Raw genomic sequence first — 22,399 nt, 5'->3', positions numbered from 1 at the left:
TATTTAAATATTTTAAATTATAATAAAGGAGTGGGGACTCACAAAAATAAAGAAAAACTAAAAAAGAAAGAGTACGTCAACGACTACCAGGTCCAAGTCAACGGTATGCCGTGGGGCCACACTGTGTATGGGCATTTTTCCACCATGAAATGACTAATATTATTATTCATTACACTACACTATTTTTCTTTTTGTAATTCAATTTTGTTTTGGCTTGTGAAATTAGAAAGTTTGCTAAATTTGAAATTATGTTAGTCGACATACTTACAAAAATCATATTAATTGATAAAACTTCCATTTTTTTTTTTTACAAAAATCATATTTTTTATAACATAAAACTAATCGAGGTTTAAATTACTGTATCGTCTTCAAATATAAGAGAAAAATGGTGATTAATTTTTCTATTAATAACTTAGTAGTCGAAAATACAACAACCACATAAATAAATCAAATCAGTCTAATTAATACCAAAAAATCAATCAAAGCATTTTTATTTACAAAATTCAAACAAATTTGCAAGACATTAAACACATTAAAATTTGGAAGACATAAAACTCATGTAATTTAAAATATATATATATATATATATATATATATATATATATATATATATATATACAAAACCAGGTTAAGTGGATATAAGTAAATAATTTATTTATTTTTAAAGCAATATTTCTAATTTCACATCAACAATAAAAATTTAAATATATTTAATATATAGTTTTTTATTAGTTGGATCAAGTAGATAGATACACGCGAACTCTTCCAAATAGCCCAATATTAATTCCCTTCAGGCTGCAGCACCTCTCTCTAAATTTCTCATCTGCTCCTTCCCCACAGGTACTTATTTGGATCTTCTCTTATCTTTCAGTGCCTCTTCGTATTTACATCTCGTTTCTGTTCTCCAGTTTGTTAATTGGTGATCTACTTTTTTGATCATTAGCTACTTCTCCTCTGTTTGATTCTTCTTGATCATTTTTCACGCATCGAATCATTTTTGTCAGTTTGAGGTCACGAGGACGAATTTGATGGATAATTGGAAAATTAGTAATTTAAAAGAATAGAAGTAGGTTTAGTTGTAGTCTGTTCTGGATAATAGAATTCGAAGTTCAACCTGAAGGTCAACTTGAGAACTCTAGGGAGAAGTGTTGACTACCATGGACTTCAAACGCTTTCCTATAGGTAATCTATGACCAAGGAATTTTGTGGTTATCCTTTTGAGTACTCTATTCTCAACCATCACTAGACTTGAATTTTTATCTATTTTATTTTAAAATATTTATTTCTTTTAGTTGAGTACATGCATTCTGGGTTTTCAGAAAATAGTATATTTATAAAATCATTAATTGTTAGTTAAGTTTTTGTTTCTTTGAAGTATGGGAATAAATTTATGATCAAAAAAGAAAATTTGGAATTAAATCATTAATCAATGTTTTTCCCAAATCTAATATTTTTTTCCACGAAATTTTGTCATCAGAAAGATGAAATTCTTGTGTGTCGTGTGTCCTAGATAGGAGTTAGAGGATTTCCTTTTTTAGTTTTATGCTGTTCCATTCTGATAAGTATCTAAAGAAGCTAATTTGGAGTTTGCTGTTTTTTTATGCGAACTTGGTAGGGATAGTAGTACTAAGCATTCTGAAATTACAAATTGATTGACTGGAGAATTGCCTTGCCATTTCTTACCATTGGACACCAACCGTGATTTTTTTTTTTCTTTTGAGTTCAACAGCAAATGTGAGGTGTGTTAGACAAACACGACTCTTTTTTTTTTTCTTTTGAGTTCAACAGCAAATGTGAGGTGTGTTAGACAAACACGACTCGATATTGTCCACTTTGAGTAATTTTTTTTTTTTCTTTTGAGTTCAACAGCAAATGTGAGGTGTGTTAGACAAACACGACTCGATATTGTCCACTTTGAGTATAAGCTCTCATGACTTTGCTTTGGGCTTCCCCGAAAGGCCTCATTCCAATGGAGACTGTATTCTTTGATTATAAACCCATGACCATTCCCTAAATTAACCAATGTGGGACACTTTCATCCAACACCTCCCCTCGAACAAAGTACACCTCCCCTTACTCGAGGCTCGACTCCTTTGGAGTCTTAGTCATTTTTTACTGCCTTCGAGGAGGCTTGACTCCTTTTTCTTTTTGGAGTCCTTTGTTCGACATTCGAGAATTTGCCAATCTATTGGCACGACTAAGTTTAGGGCATGACTCTGATACCATTTTAGACGAACACGACTTTCCACAATGGTATGATATTGTCCACTTTGAGCATAAGCTCTCATGGCTTTGCTTTGGGCTTCCCCAAAGGCCTCATTCCATGGAGAATGTATTCTTTGATTATAAACCCATGACCATTCCTTAAATTAACCAATGTGGGACACTTTCATCCAACAAGGTGGAGGATTGAACCATTAACTTTTAGTATAAGTTTGACACACGACCTTTTTCTCAAAAGACAATTTTGCATTCTGGCTCAAATGTCAATAAGCAGTATATGTTGGTAAATTTATTTATATCAATATTCTCCCTTACTTATGAGTTTGAATTTGTAGATGGCCCAACAAGTAGAGGTCTATATTAATTGGAGAGGAAATGGATTACAGGAGTTCAAACTTAAGACAGCATGCTCTCGGATACCATTTAAAACACCAATCAATAAAAAAACATGAGGTTATGGTAAATTTGATTATATCAACACTCCAACAGTTGGACATTAGTATCTTATCCCAAGTCCTAACTAATCATTCAAATGTTCAAGAACTGCTCTGCTTGTAGTCTGATCTATCTTTTTTAGCCTTGCCTTCTTGAAGGACTTGTTGGCATGCTTATGTAGCATTAAAAATCTTGTACCAAACAATTTTTGGAGTATTACTGTGCCAATATCTTTGACTGAGTAGATGGTTATTTTTGCAGATATAGCAATGACTCGATTAATCTTTTTTGCTTGGATTTCATGACGTTGCCCATGAAAATGATGTTAGTGAAGATGGGAAAACTCTATCTTACAGCTCTAGTTCTGGCCCTCTTTCATTATATTGCATTGTCTGATTTTCAAGGTATGAATTGCATCTCAAGTTGGCATTTGAAAATCGAGTTTCTTATTACACTGCTGCTCATAGAAATTTTTCTTAGACATCTGATCTGTGGCAAAATGATTGTCCATGTTTCAACTCTATACACTTTATGTGGTTCTGGAAGTGAATCAAATTAAATAGAAATTAAAAGCTTGACTTCTCCATCGGCAAAGACAGATAGAGTATATGCAAGTTCACTTGGTAGAGGACATTCTTGTAAGCAATTGAAGTTTGGTTTTTGAACTGTATATGTGTATAGCTTAGAGCTGATAAGCGAAATGTTTCTACTTCTTGTCACATGGAAGACACCGTTTCCACCTTTTTGCCTTTTTGCTCATTTCACGTGGGATCGTAGAAAAGCTAGTCTGAAGTTGTCAACAAATGTGAAAGCCTTTTCATTTTTATAAAAGAAACAAATTTGAAAAATTTGTGAAATTTAATCGTTAAATAATGTAATTTTCTTCTCAATTTCTGATTATATCCAGTTGTGCAGATTTATGTGTAATTACTATTGCACTGACATTCTCTAATTCCTTCACCACGATGAATGTTGTTCTTCTCCTCTCCAGGTCAGGCACTCATTGAATTAAAGAAAGCATTGAATGCAACAGAGAGTCAGCTCACAAGTTGGAACGCAGATCATATCAATCCATGCAGTAGTTGGTCCAATATTATATGTAACGGAAACAATGTGACTAAGATGTAAGACATAATTAAATGTACTTATTTGCACACCTTCCTCTTCCATTTTGGAATAATCTTATGAGTAGTAAGATGATCTCTCTCTATATATTTTGATTGGACAGATGATCTATATGTATAACTGTTTATTTAATTGTATAAAAATTTTACTTTCCAGAATAAAAAGTTCTAGTCTGCTAGCTATTTGCTTATAGTACATCTAATTTTCTCAGATTATTGTCAACAATGGGATTGACTGGAACCCTGTCTCCGAGTATTGTTGTTCTAAAATCTCTTTCAACTCTGTAAGTATAATATACCCGATAGTGTCCACAAAATAGCATGTTATTTTGTGGACACACACACACACACACACACACACCCGATAGTATAATATAATATAAATGAAGTTTTAATTCTTCAAACCTGGTGCTTAGACTTTTGTTGTTGTTCGAGAAAGAGCTCTTTATTGCATATGTACATGTAGGATTAAAATTCCGCCATTTGAACTTTCTTTAGATCATTTATTTACAAAAGATTGTAATTTAAATGATCCAGCGGCTACTACTGACACTATTATCAATAAAGTACTAAATGCTGTTTTCTTATGGATGAAGTTCCTGCAGTTAACTAAGCGAATGATTTTCTTCTCCAGAGCTAGGATCACTTTGTCTGACATTTTCTTTTAATTTCCTAGTTTCAGGGAAGTGTTAGACATTAGATATCATTATCTCTGATAACCTTAGCTTTTGAAAAGAAGATTATGATTTTTTTTGGAAGTTAAAGCTGGTTCTCAAAATTAGTTTTTGAAGTACATCTGCTATTTGGAAATGAGCTGTAGAGAATCTTCATTAATATATATTCATCTACTGCAGGAACTTGAAGGGAAATTACATAACTGGAGAGATACCAGAGGATTTTGGAAACCTGACCAATTTGGTCACCTTGGACCTGGAAAATAACAGCCTAACTGGTCGAATACCATCATCCCTTGGTAATCTTAAGAAACTACAGTTCCTGTAAGTAATTGGCTTCAAATGATCTCGAACTTCATAGATATTTCATGAGTGTTTGCAATGCATCTGGTTTGTAGTTGAGAAATTGACTCCTTATTCTCATTCAAACAGAACTCTGAGTCAAAATCATCTAGCTGGGACTATTCCTGAATCATTTTCGACCCTTCCTAGCTTGATCAATCTGTATGTTTTCTGTTATGCAATGGATTATTAGTGGAAATTCTTAGATACGGGGATCTATGTGTTCTTCAACTCTTTAATGTTTTGATATGATTCTCCTACAGTTTTCTTGATTCAAATAATCTCAATGGCCAAATTCCGGAGCAGTTATTTCAAGTTTCAAAATTCAAGTATGTGGAACTTTTGAATGCTATCAAGGTAGATACCTAAACACTTTACACACAGACACTTATTAGACATTTTGACGTTCTTGCATTAGCTAGATAAAATAAAGACTAAGGAAACTGTAAGGCTTGTAATATGTGCTTAATTGTCATATCAAAATATTTCTTGTCTGATTTTAAGAGATGGATGGAGGAATGGTGATATATTCTTTTTACCCTCAACAAAGACCTTATGAAAAATTTCAATGGTAAATAAACTTCAGTTGGCAGGCTATGGTAAATTTATTCTTTTCATATATTCGCAACAACAGCCTTGAGCCTCAATGAAAGAAACCTCTCTAATGAGAGGGATAATAGAGTTTATTAGTTGGATATTTACTGTTGAAGGAAAGACCTTGATTTAAGGAAGATTTGTGTAATTCCTAACTTTAACTTAGGGAGTTATTTAGATTTATTGTTATCTAATATCTAGGAATTTTCTTAGCCTTTATGTATTTTAAAAGACACATGTACTTCTCTGAAAATGTAGCACTTCACAGTTTAGTCCCTCTTCTATTTTGGCTTCATGGGACCCTGTATGGGCGTATTTTGTAAAACTTGTTTAAACTTAAGGTCTCTTAAGATGTACCAAACGCTTTTTTTGTGGTGGAGTTCTCAGTGGGTTGAACACTAATGAAAATGTTTAAATTAGAGATCTCTCTAACTACCTTAATCCAAACTGGTGCTGTCTGAGGTGGTCAAGAAACTACTAACCATCTCCTTAGCTTGGTCCCTTTTGTGATGGTTTTTTTTATTTATTTAAATTATTGGATCTTTTTAATATACGTTGGGCATTCCCTAGATGTGTCTTTAGGTGGTCCAAGGCCTGGCTGGTCAGAATTTCAAACGTTACGAGAAGGAGCTGTGGTCAAATGCCTTTTTCGTTATGCATCAACATGTTTTGGCTAGAGCCTAATGCAAAAAATATTTCAAGAGGAGAAGACTGCTTATCTAATTTGGGACACTATTTCTCATCATTCCTCTTTTTGGTGTTCAAAATCTTAACTTTTTTAATTATTCTCTCTCGTCCACTTGCATATTAGAGATCTTTTTTTGTAGCTCAGTGGTGTTTTTGTGAGACCAAATATGGAAGAATATCATCACATTCTATACAGTAGATCCAACTAGATATAAGCATACATGGAAGCTCTAAACTAATAATAGTAAAATTACAGTAAAGGACAAAAGACTAATAAGCTCCTAAATCCATGGAAGTAATTTTGGTTTATTATAAAAAATAATTCAAAAAAGAAATGGAAAGTAAATACTAAGAGGAAGGATGAAACTTGGTCAATCTCTTCTCTTGCTCTACCCCCATCAATGTATGTCTAAACTTTCTTTCTAGCCCAATCACTGGGTTTATGTGTATGCTTTCACTGCATTCATCTAGAGCCTTTATAGTCCTCTATGTTTCTGGCTGCACTACGGCTCTCTTTCAGTTTCTATGGTTTTCTACAAAGAACACACCAGGCTGGCCTTTAGAAGTTAATCTAGGCATCTTTTTGCAACCTTTCTTCCATGTTAAGACCCTCTTGGTGTGCTGTCCAGCAGAAAATTTGAATTTTTTGAGTTCTCTGCCTTTTCTTGTTGCTCTGAAGTCCTTTTAGTCAAGTTCATTTTAGAATCTATTAGGAAAAAGAGGAATTTAATTGAGAACGGCATTGATGGCTCCAACTGGAACGACTCATGCCCAAAATTCGAAATATGGATTTAGCACCTAATTGCCCGACATTCTCCTACATCTCTTGCAACATGGTCACGTTACTTACCTTTTGCTTCTAAGAGTGAAGACTATCTATACAGACCAACACCAGTCCTTCCAACACGTTTTGTCCTCCCTCACACGCGTCTTAGGATAGTTCCCAAGAGGCAGCTAATATAGAACTGCTCCAAGTAAAGCACGCTTAACCATGAAGTTCCTATAATTGAGCCACCGAAAAGAAAGGTGCACCTTGTTGGTATAGGTAGTAAACTTTCAATTTTTCTAAGTCTTTCCTAGCCATTCTATCCTTAGGATCGCTCTCGTGATCTCGATTCATTCATATATCCCTTCTTTACTTGGTTGTCACACCAACCGACCATCTTTTGTCTTCCCATCTGCCCGGCATTAGAATCATCCAATATTTCCAGCAGTTCCCTGAATATCACCCACTTCCTCAGCCAGATTTTACCTAGCCAAAATTCTCAATGATTTGGTATTCTCCTTCCAAGCATCTTCAAGTGCCATATCTTTCTGTTCTGAAAGCCCAGAAATCTGGGAATAGTTGCATTTGTTTGAATAATAGCAAGAAACTAGGAAGTATCTTCCGTCTCTTACATGGCAGAATTTCTTGATTACATTTATCCTTAGAAGGATGGGTAGAAAAGTCCAAATCAAGGCATTCTACTTGTAGAACTCTACATCTTCCTCTCAAACAAAAACCATTACCATGTGTTTAGAATTAAGTACTAAAGAGGCTAATTAACTCATTCAAGGAGGTCTCCACTTCTAAAACTGAGTTTTCTAGGAACCCGTCTCTCCAAAAGTTCACTCTTGGCATGCAGCAAACAAAAATTCCGTCTCTTTTCCATTTAATTTAGCCATTTAAACACGCTATTATTGCAACAAAAAGAAAAGAAAAGAAGGAAGAGAGAGAGAGAGAGAGAGAGAGAGAGAGTCCCTATAACCAAGAGTTCCTAAAATTAGTGATGTTACCAAACCCATATTACCTTAGGAAACCAATAACAACTAATGAACTAAATCTAAATACAAAGATAATAATTAACCTAACTAACGTGAGCATAGCTTAGTAGTTAAGACATCTACTTCTTTTTTTGTGGTTGGATGTTTGATCCTCTATCCCATATTTGTTGTTCTAAAAGAAAAATAAATAAATAAATAAATAACCTAAGAAACTCGAAGCTAATGTTCAAAATGTAAAGCATGATTAATCAATAACTGAAAACTAAATACTATGTTGCTTAGACCATAACAAAACTTACCTTCAATATCTTTCTCGTACGTCAAAAGAAAGTAGCTAGAATCATAGCTTATAAATCACTATCAAGATTTCCATTTCTCAAAAAATGTAATTGCTATTGTCTTCATCAGCCCTGTACTTATTTTATCCTTCCAAATTCTTCTGTTTTTCACAGCTTTTCGGGAAATAGGTTGAATTGTGGCAAAAAATTTCACCGTTCCTGTGCTTCAGATAGTACAAACTCAGGTTATTCGATCATATTTACCTTAGGCTTAGAGAAAATGCTTTTCTTCGTTTTGATAACCTAGCCACCCCTTATCGGGAAGTAAAATGTGAAAGTTTCCACATCATGTCAGGTGCTTCCAATAAGTCAAAGGTTGGCCTTATAGCTGGACTTATTGCTGGGTTAATGCTTGCTCTTCTTTTGGTCGGAGTATTGTTTTTCTTGTGCAAGTATAGATATAAAGGCAACAAGGGCGAAGTCTTTGTAGATGTTCCAGGTAACTGTCATGACCATCATCTAATTGTTAAATTGGGTTACACAAACATCTCTTGCGAAGGCTAGGTTTCAAGGTTATGGTATCATTGTAAATATGATTGAATTCTTTCCATATAAGCTTTTATGCCATTTTTTCATAGCGTTTACATGTAATAAGCACTTGTCTGGAAATACAACTGTTTTGTATTTGTTTTTTGTTTGACATTTGAAGAACAGACTATCTAGATTCTCTACAAACAAATGGTTCTTTAAATCCTGGTCTTTTATAGTACCTTACTGAATTGTTTGACATCATTATAAATATGCCTTGTAGTTGCATACTAAACATATTTTTCCAATTGGATTAATGAAGAACTTAGGGAACTAGTTTCACACGCTTTAACTCTTTGATGCAAGTTTTTTCATTGTCAACTTATCAACTTAACCATCTTATGTCTTCAATGAAAATTTTCGGATACTTTTAACTTATTAGTAATTGGACACAAACCTGTACCAATTCCACATGCATGCACAAGCATAAAAAGTGAATCAAAGTTCAAATGCCTTTCCCCACCCCCACCCTAACCAGAGCCTGAAATTTTTGTTGGTGCAAGTGTCTCTAAGTGTTTCTTTTTCCCTATCTCCCGATTAGGTGAAATTGATCGAAGAATTGCATTTGGTCAGCTGAAAAGATTTCCATGGAGGGAATTGCAGCTAGCTACAGAAGACTTTAGTGACAAAAATGTTATAGGACAAGGAGGCTTTGGAAGGGTTTACAAAGGGGTGCTTACTGATGGCACCAAGGTTGCAGTGAAACAGTCAACTAATTATGAAAGCCTTGGGGGAGATGCTGCTTTTCTACAGGAAGTTGAGATGATTAGTGTAGCTGTTCATAGAAATCTATTGCGGCTGATTGGGTTCTGTACAACTGAGACCGAACGCTTATTGGTATATCCCTATATGCAGAACTTGAGTGTTGCCTACCATCTTCGAGGTAAACAGTTTTTTGGTTGTTTTGGATCTGAAATTTGCAAAATTTTCTCTAAAATATGGGCAGAGGGAATATAATTTCCTGTTTGACTGCGAGAAAATGAGCACAGACATTTCCCATTTTATTAGAGGTTCTAAACCTTTCTAGCAATCGTATCTTCAAGGCCTTCGGAACTTTGAACGACTCCCTTTCCTCCTTTCCCTAGTACCAATTTAAGGCTACCGACAGCCAATTTCTCAAAATCTGTTAGCTTATGAATATAAAAATACCCGTCGCCTCGAAATAACCAAGAATCGGGATCCTCTCATTCAAACACCAGAATCTCCACCTTCTTGAACTTGCTCCTGTCTCTGGTCATCTCCTCCGCCTTCTTGGAATTCAACTTTGATTTTCACCGATTCCCTCCCATTCCTTCTGTTTATGCCCTGATACTTCAACAAGGGTTGAAGCTAAGGATCTCGCTCTGAATAGAGCCATCTGTAGCAAAAGAGGTTAAAACCTTTCTGGCGTTGTTAGGCTCTTCTACTGCAAATCCACCTGAGTGACAATATGTTCCATCTCCTCTGTCAACGATGCTAAGCTATGCTTTATTGCCAGTAACTTCTGAACATTCTCTTTGATGCTACCATTTTTGTGATCTGCCACATCCAACCTCTCTTCTATCCTTTTCTGTGCCATCTTGCCAAATTTTCCGAGGATGGGATGTTTTGATACCTATATGTAAGGTTCCTTCCTTACAATACAATGATATTCCGAGAAAGAGATGCCCTAGGGCAATACTAAAAACCCAGCCAATTTGAGAGGGCTGGTATCTCTCTCTAGAACACTCATACTAGACTGAAAATATATAGAAATACACGGACGCTAACCATAATTAGACTAACCTTCTTTCCTAGCATTCCATCTTTGCATGATCCTAGTGATCCTTCCCATCTTACGCCCAAGTTTCTAAATAACTTCTCACCCTTGTAATTCCCCTCTGGCCATTCTCGCATATTGGATGGTAATTGCGGCCTAACACATTCCCCATAGAGCTTGAAGTTTCATAGTAAGATCGGTGTGAGTAAGTATGAACATCATTTCAACTTGTTAGATTCAACTATCACTGTTGCATAACCCTGATTTGTCTTTTGAGTATTGAGGCATTTTCTCTGTTAATTTCTTGTTCTATTGCACTGTTCATTACACTGCTGCTGCTACCATTTTGTCTGTTAGTTCTTTATCATTATTTTTTTTTTTTTAAATTTTTACTCTTACTGTTACTCTTCTCAATGAATTTCTCAATGAAAGCTGGTTTCTTATTTTAAAAGCATGCAAAGAAGTCTTGCAGAATACCCAGCCTGCAAGTTACTCATTTAATTCACGACATGGACCTTAGCCAATTGTTATTGTGATGCCTTACTGATAAAGAATTGCTACTTTTATTAGCTAATTTCTTTAGTACTTTCTTCTATGCCAGAAATTAAGCCTGGGGAACGTATTCTAGATTGGCCTACTCGAAAACGTGTGGCATTGGGTGCAGCTCGTGGTTTAGGATATCTTCATGAACATTGCAATCCAAAGATTATTCACCGAGATGTTAAGGCTGCTAATGTATTGCTTGATGATGATTTTGAAGCTGTTGTGTGCGATTTTGGCCTAGCAAAGTTGGTTGATGTTAGGAAGACTAATGTCACGACTCAAGTTCGGGGGACAGCTGGCCACATAGCGCCGGAGTACTTATCCACAGGAAAATCATCAGAAAAGACTGATGTTTTTGGCTATGGCATTATGCTTTTAGAACTTATTACAGGGCAAAGAGCAATGGACTTATCTCGCTTGGAAGGAGATGATGTTTTACTGCTCGACCATGTAAGAAAATCTTGTCAAAAGCAAGATCTCCACTTGAATCTCTTTCTTTATGAAATTCAATTAGTGCTAGTATTACTATTTTTGGGTAAACATGCATACACATATTTTGGCTTGAAGTCTATGGTAAAAGAATCAGGACCAGTAATCACCAACTTTATAGCTCATTTTCACTGCTAATTTTCGAGTTCATCTTTGTTGTAAAGGTCAAAAAATTGGTAAGGGAGAAGCGACTCACTGCCATTGTCGACGAAAACCTGAATAACTATGATATTAGAGAGGTGGAAATGATGACCCAAGTAGCGCTACTGTGCACGCAGCAATCTTCGGTTGACCGACCGACAATGTCACAGGTCACTCGGATGCTGGAAGGCGAGGGGCTTGCAGAAAGGTGGGAAGAATGGAAGCATTTAGAGGTGACTCGCAAACAAGACTTTGAGAGAATACTGAGAAGATTTGCGTTGGGGGATGATTCCATATATAAACAGGAACCTATCCAGTTGTCTGGTGGAAGATGAGGTACCAAACTCAACTACCTATTCTCTTCAGCTATGAGAACATATATATGATGATTAATTTTAGTTAGTGAGTTTGATTGAGGCCATCTTTACGCTGTTTTCTTAACCAATTATGAAATCCTTGCCTTCCCATTTCTAGTTTGTAAATTTCAGTGGCTTTGTTTCTGCTTTTTTTTCTTTTTTGTGATCTTAATTTTCTCTATTTAATTAACATGTGCTATGTGCTGGTGGCTGAAGTTTGTAATACAACCTAGTCCATAGAGTGATCATATTCATGTTTGACATTACATTTGTCACGTTATAATAATAATATTATGATTATTATTCGTCGGTTCTAAACTTATTTATTTATTTTAAATTGTAAATTTAGTTATTAAATTTTGATATAGTTTTTAGGTAAGATAAAATTTTGGCGGATGAGATTTGAACTTAGCTTCTATTTGGTTATCATATATTTTTGTGACTACAAACGTGTTTGTCTTGACAGTAATGTGATTCTCGCCATCGTACTATTTTTGTATCTCACATTTTTTCTCCTAGCAATTGGAAAGTATTTTTAAAATGTAGCTATAGTAGTCCATTCGGAAGGCAATCTTCGTGCAACCATACTTTCACTAACGTTTGTTGTGCCATCAACAGGGAATCCTTAAAAAAATTAGAACTCTCCCTTGTGAAACTGAAATGCAGTTGCCTAATAGTTTGATTTCCCATGGATGAGAAGTCTCCAAGCTAGATCCCTCCAACACAAGGGTGATTGGCTAGATAAAGAATCCAAAAGCAATAATAGGAGTCTCAATATAGACAACTTATTTTGAAACTGAGATGAAAGATTTTAGTTATATATAGTCTTTCAAATGGATCATGCCTTTCAGTTTCCATCCGAAATGTCTTTCTTGGATTTTGACAAAAAAAAAAAAAAAAAAAAAACATCTAAACAGGGTCTGTACTCTTACCCCTTTCCTCTATTTAAAAGTTTAATAGTTATTACGGTTTGATAACCGGTCTCAATTCTTTTAACTAATTGAAATGAGAAATTTTTTTGAAAATTTCTGGATCCAAGAATTAACATGCATGTAATCATACTATAGCCAACCATCATCATATTGCTACATTGACCTGATAACTTCACAGGAATATATTTCCAAAACATATATCAAACAATGCTATCCTCCAATTGGCTCAAATAGGCAAATTACATTCACGAGAACATCATCCTTTAAATCTGCGACCATTCAAACCCTCTGTTAGTTCCCAAATTTGAACCAACTTTGTAATGTTTGATTCTTAAGGAACTCGTGAACTTATTCCTCCTTCTTCAAAACCCACGTCCTCATCTTCAAATTCCATGTTTATATATACCAATATCATCACCTTCAACGAACCCAATTACTCTTCCAAGTATCTCTTCGAACTTATATCCCAAGCCTTCCATATTCATCCTTCTTCAAAACCCACGACCCCATGTCGGTTTCTTTAGAAGCTTTGGCAATGGCGGGGATTGATTCCAATGAGTGGGCTATGGATGCTGAAGAATGGGAACGAAAGGAAATGGAGAATGACATTCCGCCTCATTTATTAGCCGATGAAGACGACGAGGAAGACGAAATGAGTACTAAGTTTCCAGCCACCAGATGCAGCTGCTGCCGGAAAGATGACGGTGTTGGCGGTGTGTCCTTCTCTCCGACGATCATGTGGCATTTGAGAAAAATCACAGAGAAGAGAGATTTGAATTGCCTGAGCTCAATGGAAATAGTGACCAGCGCTGTTGTAGGGTTCCTAATGTTAATGACCATAAAGATAATAGCTTCAAAAAGATCCAAATCCTAACAAGAACTGAACAATGTAAGCTTTTCATCAAATTGTTTGATGCAATAATTTGTACAATTATCTCACATAGCCACAACCACACTCACACAATTGGTTGATCGTTGACCGAGGGTGGCGCGTTGTCCAAGCTGAGCCGAGTCGCACGTGATTTGAGCTGAGATCGTGTGGCTATTGGTTTAGGCTTGAGAACGAACTGGGTCGTGGGCTTTGTGTGAAGGCTGCTGGACTAGAGAGCTTCTAGGTTGGGCTAGGTTTTGGGCTGCTAGACAGTGGGCTTAATGGGCCGGTGTTGGATTAAATTGGACTATTGGGCTCTGACCGATGTTTAAGAGGGTAATTAGTATAAATAATTTTTTTACATGTTTTATCTTACAAATGATGACGCCTAATAAATGTAAGATAATAGATATTTTAACCTTAAGTTCAAAGGATATAATACATGCTAATACGGTTGTGGCTATGTTATATGGTCACAGACTGGCCATGTTATATGATCACAGACTGGCCATTGACTACCCTACAATTCCTTCTAACCTCCCCCGGGCGGCCAGACTGCAAGTCACCCATCTTCAGCATACCCTCCACGAATGCGTTAAAAAACGCGCTTTGGTTTTTGCTGAAGTACCTCACATACCTTCGAGTTGCAGCAGATGTGTAGAGAGTTTCATCAGAATTCAAGAACCCTCTCCCACCAACCAAGTCCTTGAAGTACTGATTGTCAAAAATATAAGGTGTAGAGTCAAGGTTCATTGTGACATTTTCGTCCCCACCTTGAGGGCATTGCTTAAAGAGCTCTTCTCTGAAGCCCGGCTCAATGGCCGGGTCTGGCCTCCCAGTACCTGACTGATTGTAGAGCCGAAACATGATGGAGAAACATCGGCCTTGGCCGATGGAGTGGGAACCTGAAAGAGAAACCAGATCTTTAACAGATAAGTTGTATTTGTTGAAGAGGTCAATGAGAGAGCTTGCATTGGCTCTTGGACTTGGCATGATCTGGTTTGAGTCCTCTTGGCTTGCTGTTAAGCTGTCCAGCCTACCTAATCTCACTGTCCAGTTGGGGCCGCCTGTCTGAATGGAGACAAACATGATACACGAAGAGATATCATAGTGAGGAGAAAGTATTGGATGAGGTTGTCAAACTATGACTACCTTTATAATCGTTAGATAAAGATCCAAAAATGTGTAGGCATCTCAGAACTATCAAATACAAACAAATACAAAAGGGAATCACATTTATAATTTCTCTCTCACATCCAACTGCCCAAAACAATTAGTCACCTTTTTAGCAACATCATCTAATAATTAATCTATAAAAAAGGAATAATGAATGTTTTTGGGAATGAGACGAGGCGAAGCAGTTGGACAGATGGGGGCCAGTTATGAATTTGTGGCAGCCATTCTGGTGGAGCCTTTAAACCAAGGAAGTTACTTATTTATGCAGTACTGTCCATCTCTGCTTTACTAGTAAGCGATTGGGTACGTTACCAATCCTGTACAAGGTGTCTATTTGCTCTCTTGAAAGTTTTCAAACAATTTATGAATCACTTCGTATTGTAAATCCATATAATTCTTATCGATATTGCTATAACTAAGTCATGGTGTGTAGTTTGAATTGTAATTCTACGACCCTTATTGACAAGCCTATAAAGCGTGCTACTACTACCTCCTTAAATGAATGTATCAAATAACTTTTTCTAAATCCAATCACTCTGATTTGACAAAACTAATTCAGCAGATGTTTGGTTGAGGTTTACAAAGATTACAGAAAAGTAGTCCAAACTATAAGACCGCATTGAAATTTTACATTTCAGGACTAAATTTTTAATTTAGAGTGAGGAATTTTTTTCCCTTTGTGAGTGGAAAACTAGTTCTGTTTTGTGCATTTCAATGGAGGATTTGACAGAAAAACTCAGAGTGAAATATCAAGCAAACGACATAAAAATCATGGAAAAAAATCTCCGAAGAAATTTCTTCTCATCCAAACCGAGCCAGAAGAATAGGAACTACTTACTAGAGCAACGGCATCTCTAGACGCCATGATAATGATATCTGCACACGAGACGATTCCAGGACAGGCCTTCTCCAACGCCTCCTTCACTTCATCAACAACTTCATAAGATCTAAGCGAATTAATGTTCGAGAGAGAGAGTTTCTCTCCAAGCATCGTCGGCGTATCATCCAGCAACATAGAAGCATCACAGCCCTGAATTAACCAAAAACAACAAAGAAACACCGATTCTCAGAAGCCAAACAGAAAAAGAAAAAAAAAAAAAAAGAAGCAAAATCCAAGAAGAAAAGAAACAGAGTTGAAGGATTACATTAACAAAGCAATCGTGAAATTGGAAGCGCATAACAGAGGCAACACTTCGAGGCTCTCTGATCAGAGCTTTGTGCATCACAGTCCGGACGATGGATTCCGCGTGAGGGCATGACTCGGCGTAGTAATCGGGGCGGAGTTTGGGCGGAGAAACAGATGGGACGTGGAAGAAGAGAGGGAGGAGGAAGAGAGAGAACATGCTTTTGGGTAGTGGTTGCGCGTTGGGAATGCAATTCTTCCGATATGGCAACCGAGTAGATCTTTTTATAGCAGCAGCATCAAAAGCTTTGAGCTACTTCTGGACGCAAGCTCAGTGGACGAAGTGTGGGTAATAATACTGGTTTCTTTTCTTTTTCTTTTTTTATATTTATTTATTTATTTATTTATTTATTTATTATTATTATTTTGCCTCCTTTTGGCGAGTCCAGATTACACAAAAACTACTTTTTGAGGATGGGTCATAGCCTCGTGTTATTTATTTATTTATTTTTCATTATTATTGTGATTATAAATATATAAATATTTATATTTAAAAGTTATATATTTAATGATTTAATAATTTAAATTATGTGGCTCGACATTGTAACAGAGATTCCGACAAAGAATCTCTTTTTAAGGAGAATATTCTTAATTTTTTTTAATAAAATAATATTGTCATGTTACAATTTTCTTGAAAACTTTTATTATCCCTATAAATTCCTGGTAGAAAAATGTATACAATAATTCCAGAGAAATTTCATGATTCTAGGTTAGGTCAAAGAATAAAAAAAGAGAGTAAGTACGCGATCAAAAAATATACTAATAATTTTCAATTATATTCTACTATAAAATGTGAAAATAGATCGACGAGAAATTAGTGATTTGGTAGAGATTTAAATGATAAATCAAGTCAAGTAAAAGAATGAAAATTTGAATTTTAGAAAACTCTTATGAGATCAAAAACTTCCATCAATTTATTCTTTATTATATAAATGATAATATTATTGTTATTTTTTAAAAAAAAAAAAGCAAAAGAAATTACTGAGAGTTCAAATATATATATTAAAAAATATTTAGGTACTCATTTATTTACTGGCCAAATACTAACTCATTTCAAAAAGATTCCTTTTGGCCTTATCCTCTAAGATGTGTCTTCAGACACGTGCCTTTATTTCATAGGCTATCAAATAGTAACTCATTTCCACAATTTCCCTCCTTTCCCTTATATTTGATTATGAAATTGTTGCAATCAAATATTTAAATATTATAAAGGGTACATAAATAAATTTGGTTCCAATTAAACTTTCGAAGTACAATTATTATTATTGAAATGCTCAAATTTACCTAAATACATAAGATATATGTGTGTGAGAATGCCAATGATAGTGAAATAAGTAAATAAAGAAATTTTATAATAAATATATATAAATAATATTACTCACCTTCGAGAGATTATTAATTTATTAAAGCTATGGTCAGACATTTGTCCAATGATATATGTTTTTAATTACTTATAAGTTTATTTCTAAATTGTTCATTATGGTATATATAATTTATATTAAAAAATGCAACAGAATCCGACCTTAGCTCAGTTGGTAGAGCGGAGGACTGTAGTTGAAAGTTTCCAAATAGCCGCCATCCTTAGGTCGCTGGTTCGAATCCGGCAGGTCGGATATTTTTGTATTTTCGTGCAAATTAGAAGCTCAATGGTTTATTTAACCTACTCTAAAAAAAATCTCTTTATAATAAATTATAGTTTTAATTTTAATCTGGAATCTTTATCAACAGCCGATTTTAGCTCAGTTGGTAGAGCGGAGGACCGTAGTTTGAAATTTCCGAATAGTCATCCTTAGGTCGCTGGTTCGAATCCGGCAGGTCGGACTTTTTTTCGCATCTTTTTTAATCTATTTACAAATTATTGAGTAACTCGGTGAGCTCGCTCGCTTTTCTCTCTGATGTTTGAAAATGGTCATGAGGTCCACTGTAAGCATCTGAGCGACCAAAAATCTCTATCGATGGTTCCGATGCTTCTACCCATCTTCATTCCAGAGAGGAACGATTAAACGTCTTCAACAAACACAACTTCCCATCCCCATTTCTTCACAAATGTCATTGTCTTCTCAAAATCTCTTCAGATGTTCGAACCGTTTGAAGTTTTGTAGCTTCACAAACTCCCTTCCCAGAAGCAACACTTCTTTATCTCTCCCGATTGCAACTCGATTCCTCACAAACCTATGCCAATTCCACGTTCATACGAATAAGCTACCAAACCCTAACAATTTAAGCTCCTTACGGAGTTACTGTCATTATGGCATTGGAGTTTTTGAATCCGAAGACATTGAGCAGAGTGACGACAGAGGAGGTGATTTCAATTTAGAGTCGGTTCTTTTGTTCTCTGAATTGTTTTCTCTCTTTGCTTCGGCTGTTTTCTTGGTTGGGTTTGTTGTGAATTTTGTGGGTTCGAGTTCGAAGAAGGCGCTTTGGGTGTTGATAGGAGATAGGGGTTTGGTGTGGGGGTTTCCTTTACTAGTGGCTACGGTTGTTCTTAATACGTGGATTCGAAGGCGGCAGTGGAGACGAGTATGTGGGGAAAAAGCGAGCGGTGGGTTGAAGGTGAATTTGCTGGATAGGATTGAGAAATTAGAGGAGGATTTAAGGAGCTCAACGACTGTGATTCGGGCCTTGTCTAGGAAGCTTGAGAAATTGGGCATAAGGTTTTTGGTCACACGAAAAACTGTGAGGGATTCAATTGCTGAGGTATTCTCATCTACTTCTGTTTTTTTTTTTTTGCTTGTGCTCTTTATTGGTAATCATAACATGTTTGTTTGATGGATAATAACTGGTCTTCTGCATTTTTAATCATGCTGAGTTCCTGTCGATTTAGTATACTTTGAGAGATTCAGTACAGATTCAAGCATTGTGGTGAGTTAACAGTATCAAGAATGAGAAATGGAGATTAATCTATAAGCTCATCATCTCATTGTCGAAAATTGAACGTGTTCTAATTCTACGTACATTATACATGTACATGATCATATATTTAATCAAGTGTTCGTACATATAGTTTTTTAAGCTGGATTAATTGTGGGTACATATATGGATTCATAAGATGGAATGTATGGCATCGATGTTTTCATTGGGCCCCTGTAAGAAATAGGATGTCTTTGGTGTGTTTAAAACAAATGCGTGGAGAAGGAAGAAAAGAAAGAGAGCTTGAGAGAAAGTGATGAACTGAATTTGATTCGTTGAAGAATTTTGATATAATTGACTTCGTTTCTTCTCAAGTAAATCTTATTTGATTACGTTTTCAGCGTATGTTTTGTTTTTCATTTGTTTTTATGTTTTTGTGTTTGCCCATTTTTCTTTAACAAAGAGTGTGAAATCTAACTTTGAACTAACGCTTTTCCACAAACCTCTAATTGTTTGTACGCTATTAAAGTCTGCAGCTTTAGCTCAAAGAAATTCTGAGGACACTCGAACTTTGGTAATGCAAGAAGATGTTCTTGAAAAAGAACTCCTAGAAATTCAAAAGGTCTTACTGACCATGCAGGTAAACGTTAAAATGATTGTTGAAACCAATAAACAAAACTCTGGTTATTTGAAATTTAATACCCTTTATATGCTGTATATTGGATGGATGTATGAGAGAGTATGAGGGTTGCTTGGTTTCAATGTGTTATATATACCGATTTCACAAGTAATAGGTTACTATAGACGATGAGGAATTCTTAATTTTTTCTTTGTACTAATTTAATTACGGAATCTGTATCAGAAGCAGATTATGAAGTTAGTCTTCCATGAAAATCAGGTTGATTTCGATAGGATTTCGACATTGATGTGTTGATCATGTACTATCTTTTAAGAGTAGGGTTAAACGACGAAGTTGGTTAAAAACTTATTGTAATCTCTGCACTGAGTTCATTTGTAGGAGCAGCAGCAAAAGCAACTTGAACTGATTATTGCAATAGGTGAAAAAGAGAAGCTGTTGAAAAGTAAACAGAGACATGATCAAGAACCAACAAGAACTCAAAGGCAGAATTCTGCCAATGAGGAGTCAAAAGAGCTGGAAGCTTATGGAATCTGAGCTAGGATCCTCATCAAAATGCCCCTCTATTATCATTGTAGACAACAAAAATCTCACTGAATTGCGGCTCTTCACAACTAGTGGTTATGATCATATAGCTTTCACTCGGACGCAAGGATTCTAGGAGGAATTGCTTTTGTTTTTTTTTTTTTTTTTTTTTTTTTTTCACACATTCTCTAACACGGGATTCCTCCGGTTGGTGGAAAAGAAGGGTTTAATATGCTACCACTTAGACCCGTATTCACAGAAGTAATGTAATAATTGTTTCATATTTCTTCTAGCAGGTTAAACATACAGGTCAAACGGAGCACAACTCAATTGGTTAAAGCATATGTTCTTAACCAACTTGCCAAAGGTTCAATCACTCATCCCCTTTGTAGTTAAACTCAAAAAAAAAAAAAAAAAAAGGAAAAAAAGATGCAACATGGCTAGGATAGAGGTGCATTATGATAGATTGTTTTTCCATGGGACTGAATGGAAAAGGTAGACAGTAAAGGTGGGTTGTTCTGTATTTATGATGTTGTGGGCGCTGCTTCATGTTGTTGATTTGGTTGCCTGCCTGCCTATCATATCATATCTTGTGTAGAAAGGATCTTACTGGAGAGAGTGATAGAGTGAACATGTGGTGCTTATTAGACGAAGAATGTTGGGAACCACATATTTTAGAGAAAGGAAGAATAGTCGGTGGGAGTGGCTTATTAGAAGTGATAAGAGACTTGTTGATAATGTAGGGGTACAATCAAATTTCCATCTATTAATAAACATGTAGAGGATGATAAACGTAAGGTTTGGACTTGGTTTGTCATTTAACTCGTTCGGTTTGGACTTGGTTTGTCATTTAACTCGTTCGGTTTGGACTTGGTTTGTCATTTAACTCGTTCGGTTTAGATGTGATAATTATGCTTTCGAGAAGGATGAGAGATTACTAAAAGTTCATAATGATTTAGTTCCTATTTCTAGTGTAGTAACTTTGTGTAGTTAAGACGAGTTTATAACATCGATAGTGACGATTGAAAACTTGTAGAATCGTCGAGATTTGTTTCATTTTCATTTTTCTTTTCTTATTTGTAATAACTTGAATAATGTTAGTTGAGAATTTTACTTCATATATCAGTGTGAATTACCAATTTGGGTAATTCAATTTTTTCTTTGAAGTTGAAACCTATTGTTTTCTGTTTGGGTGTGAATTATTTATGAGCTTAATATAAGATTAGTTTTGACCCTCGATCTCAGAATAGTAATTTTAAAATCAATACTCTCACTACTATATTACTTATATCTATTGATACACTTTCGAAATCGAGTAACATGTTGTCTAGCGTACGTGTAGGATATTAAACCTTATATAGGTGCCACCATGATTTAAACTTATTTCCTCTAATGTCTTCATTATTCTCGTTATAATTAAAGCACATTTTTTATGGTTTATTTAAAATATTTTTGAAAGATACTCAGCACATCAATTTTTTTTTTTTTTTGGTCAAAATGCCCTCAACGAAAAATAAGTAATATATTCTTCTTGCAAGTCACGTCCTTTTAGTGAACATATTCCTTAATTGAACATATATTTCTCTTCCAATTTTTTTTTGTGGTCAAGATGCCCTTATTTCTGATGTTAAATAACTTGTGACTTGTGCCTCGAAATAAAATGGCTAAGAATGGTTTTTTTTTTCTATAAAAATGCTATCAAATTTTCATAAAATAGTTCGATGACCTGAACAACTTAAATAAAGTTCACAACTATATATTGTATTAATAATTAAAATCTCATAAAATTCAAATATTCACGAGTCCTAATCCAACACTAACAATGGTTGCAAAAGTCAAATATTCTTATTTTCATAGTAATCTTAAAAGTAAAGTTGTGTTAGGTAGTTTAGATTGGTTAGATTCTCACGTCATACGAACATAATTAATTACATAATTCCTTATAATAATGAATGGTAGCAATTTTATGTATATATTTTAATAAATTAAATAATTGCAATGGAATAATTAAATAAAGAACCTTTTTAATTTATTGTTCTTTTATTTATTAATAATGAATTTATCTTACCAATTTAATCAAAAGCTAGTTTACGAATTTTTTGGATTTATGTTTATATAATTATGAAATATATTTTTTGTAGCTTGATAAAAAGATAAATTTTGGAAGATAATGCCACTCGTATAAATCTTTAATTTTTTGGGAGATTAAATTAAAAGGTAAATAATGAAACCATAAGAAAAAAGTATAA

General features: G+C 35.0%; 3 protein-coding genes and 2 non-coding genes across 8 annotated transcripts; 4 read left to right on the top strand and 1 right to left on the bottom strand.

Annotated features, from left to right (window-relative positions):
* Positions 1-749: 749 nt before the first annotated feature.
* Positions 750-12,281, top strand: LOC111804455 (putative LRR receptor-like serine/threonine-protein kinase At5g10290). 4 transcript variants are annotated; one of them, XM_087126063.1, is made up of 12 exons: positions 750-840; positions 2,920-3,062; positions 3,650-3,782; positions 3,995-4,066; positions 4,637-4,780; positions 4,889-4,960; positions 5,062-5,127; positions 8,296-8,366; positions 8,477-8,620; positions 9,251-9,592; positions 11,049-11,440; positions 11,644-12,281. In XM_087126063.1, the coding sequence occupies exons 2-12, from the start codon at positions 2,960-2,962 to the stop codon at positions 11,953-11,955; spliced, it is 1,851 nt and encodes a 616-aa protein (XP_086982189.1). In that variant the 5' UTR covers positions 750-840; positions 2,920-2,959; the 3' UTR covers positions 11,956-12,281. The 4 variants fall into 4 exon arrangements, with proteins under 4 accessions (XP_086982189.1, XP_086982190.1, XP_086982194.1 ...); XM_087126064.1 differs by lacking the exon at positions 750-840 and adding an exon at positions 902-1,182; XM_087126059.1 differs by lacking the exon at positions 750-840 and adding an exon at positions 2,575-2,676.
* A 1,823-nt stretch (positions 12,282-14,104) lies between these two features.
* On the bottom strand, positions 14,105-16,357 carry LOC111780134 (Peroxidase superfamily protein). The gene is made up of 3 exons (XM_023660476.2): positions 16,101-16,357; positions 15,794-15,985; positions 14,105-14,850 (listed from the first exon to the last, which is right to left on the bottom strand). Exons 1-3 carry the CDS (start codon positions 16,296-16,298, stop codon positions 14,269-14,271), a joined length of 972 nt encoding a protein of 323 aa, XP_023516244.2. The 5' UTR covers positions 16,299-16,357; the 3' UTR covers positions 14,105-14,268.
* Positions 16,358-17,655: 1,298 nt separating this feature from the next.
* TRNAY-GUA (transfer RNA tyrosine (anticodon GUA)) lies at positions 17,656-17,751 on the top strand. Its single transcript has 2 exons — positions 17,656-17,692; positions 17,716-17,751. It is a non-coding gene; the product is annotated as a tRNA-Tyr (tRNA).
* A 115-nt stretch (positions 17,752-17,866) lies between these two features.
* Positions 17,867-17,959, top strand: TRNAY-GUA (transfer RNA tyrosine (anticodon GUA)). The gene is made up of 2 exons: positions 17,867-17,903; positions 17,924-17,959. It is a non-coding gene; the product is annotated as a tRNA-Tyr (tRNA).
* A 43-nt stretch (positions 17,960-18,002) lies between these two features.
* On the top strand, positions 18,003-20,433 carry LOC111780219 (uncharacterized). Its single transcript, XM_023660592.2, has 3 exons — positions 18,003-18,835; positions 19,518-19,628; positions 20,007-20,433. The coding sequence occupies exons 1-3, from the start codon at positions 18,185-18,187 to the stop codon at positions 20,160-20,162; spliced, it is 918 nt and encodes a 305-aa protein (XP_023516360.2). The 5' UTR covers positions 18,003-18,184; the 3' UTR covers positions 20,163-20,433.
* Positions 20,434-22,399: the final 1,966 nt, after the last annotated feature.

The sequence above is a fragment of the Cucurbita pepo genome, chromosome 1 (genome assembly GCF_057944985.1).
Source record: "Cucurbita pepo subsp. pepo isolate OVF chromosome 1, ASM5794498v1, whole genome shotgun sequence".
Classification (NCBI taxonomy): domain Eukaryota; kingdom Viridiplantae; phylum Streptophyta; class Magnoliopsida; order Cucurbitales; family Cucurbitaceae; genus Cucurbita; species Cucurbita pepo.
Note: the sequence above shows the minus strand (reverse complement) of the source record. Positions and strands in the feature narration are given on the sequence as shown.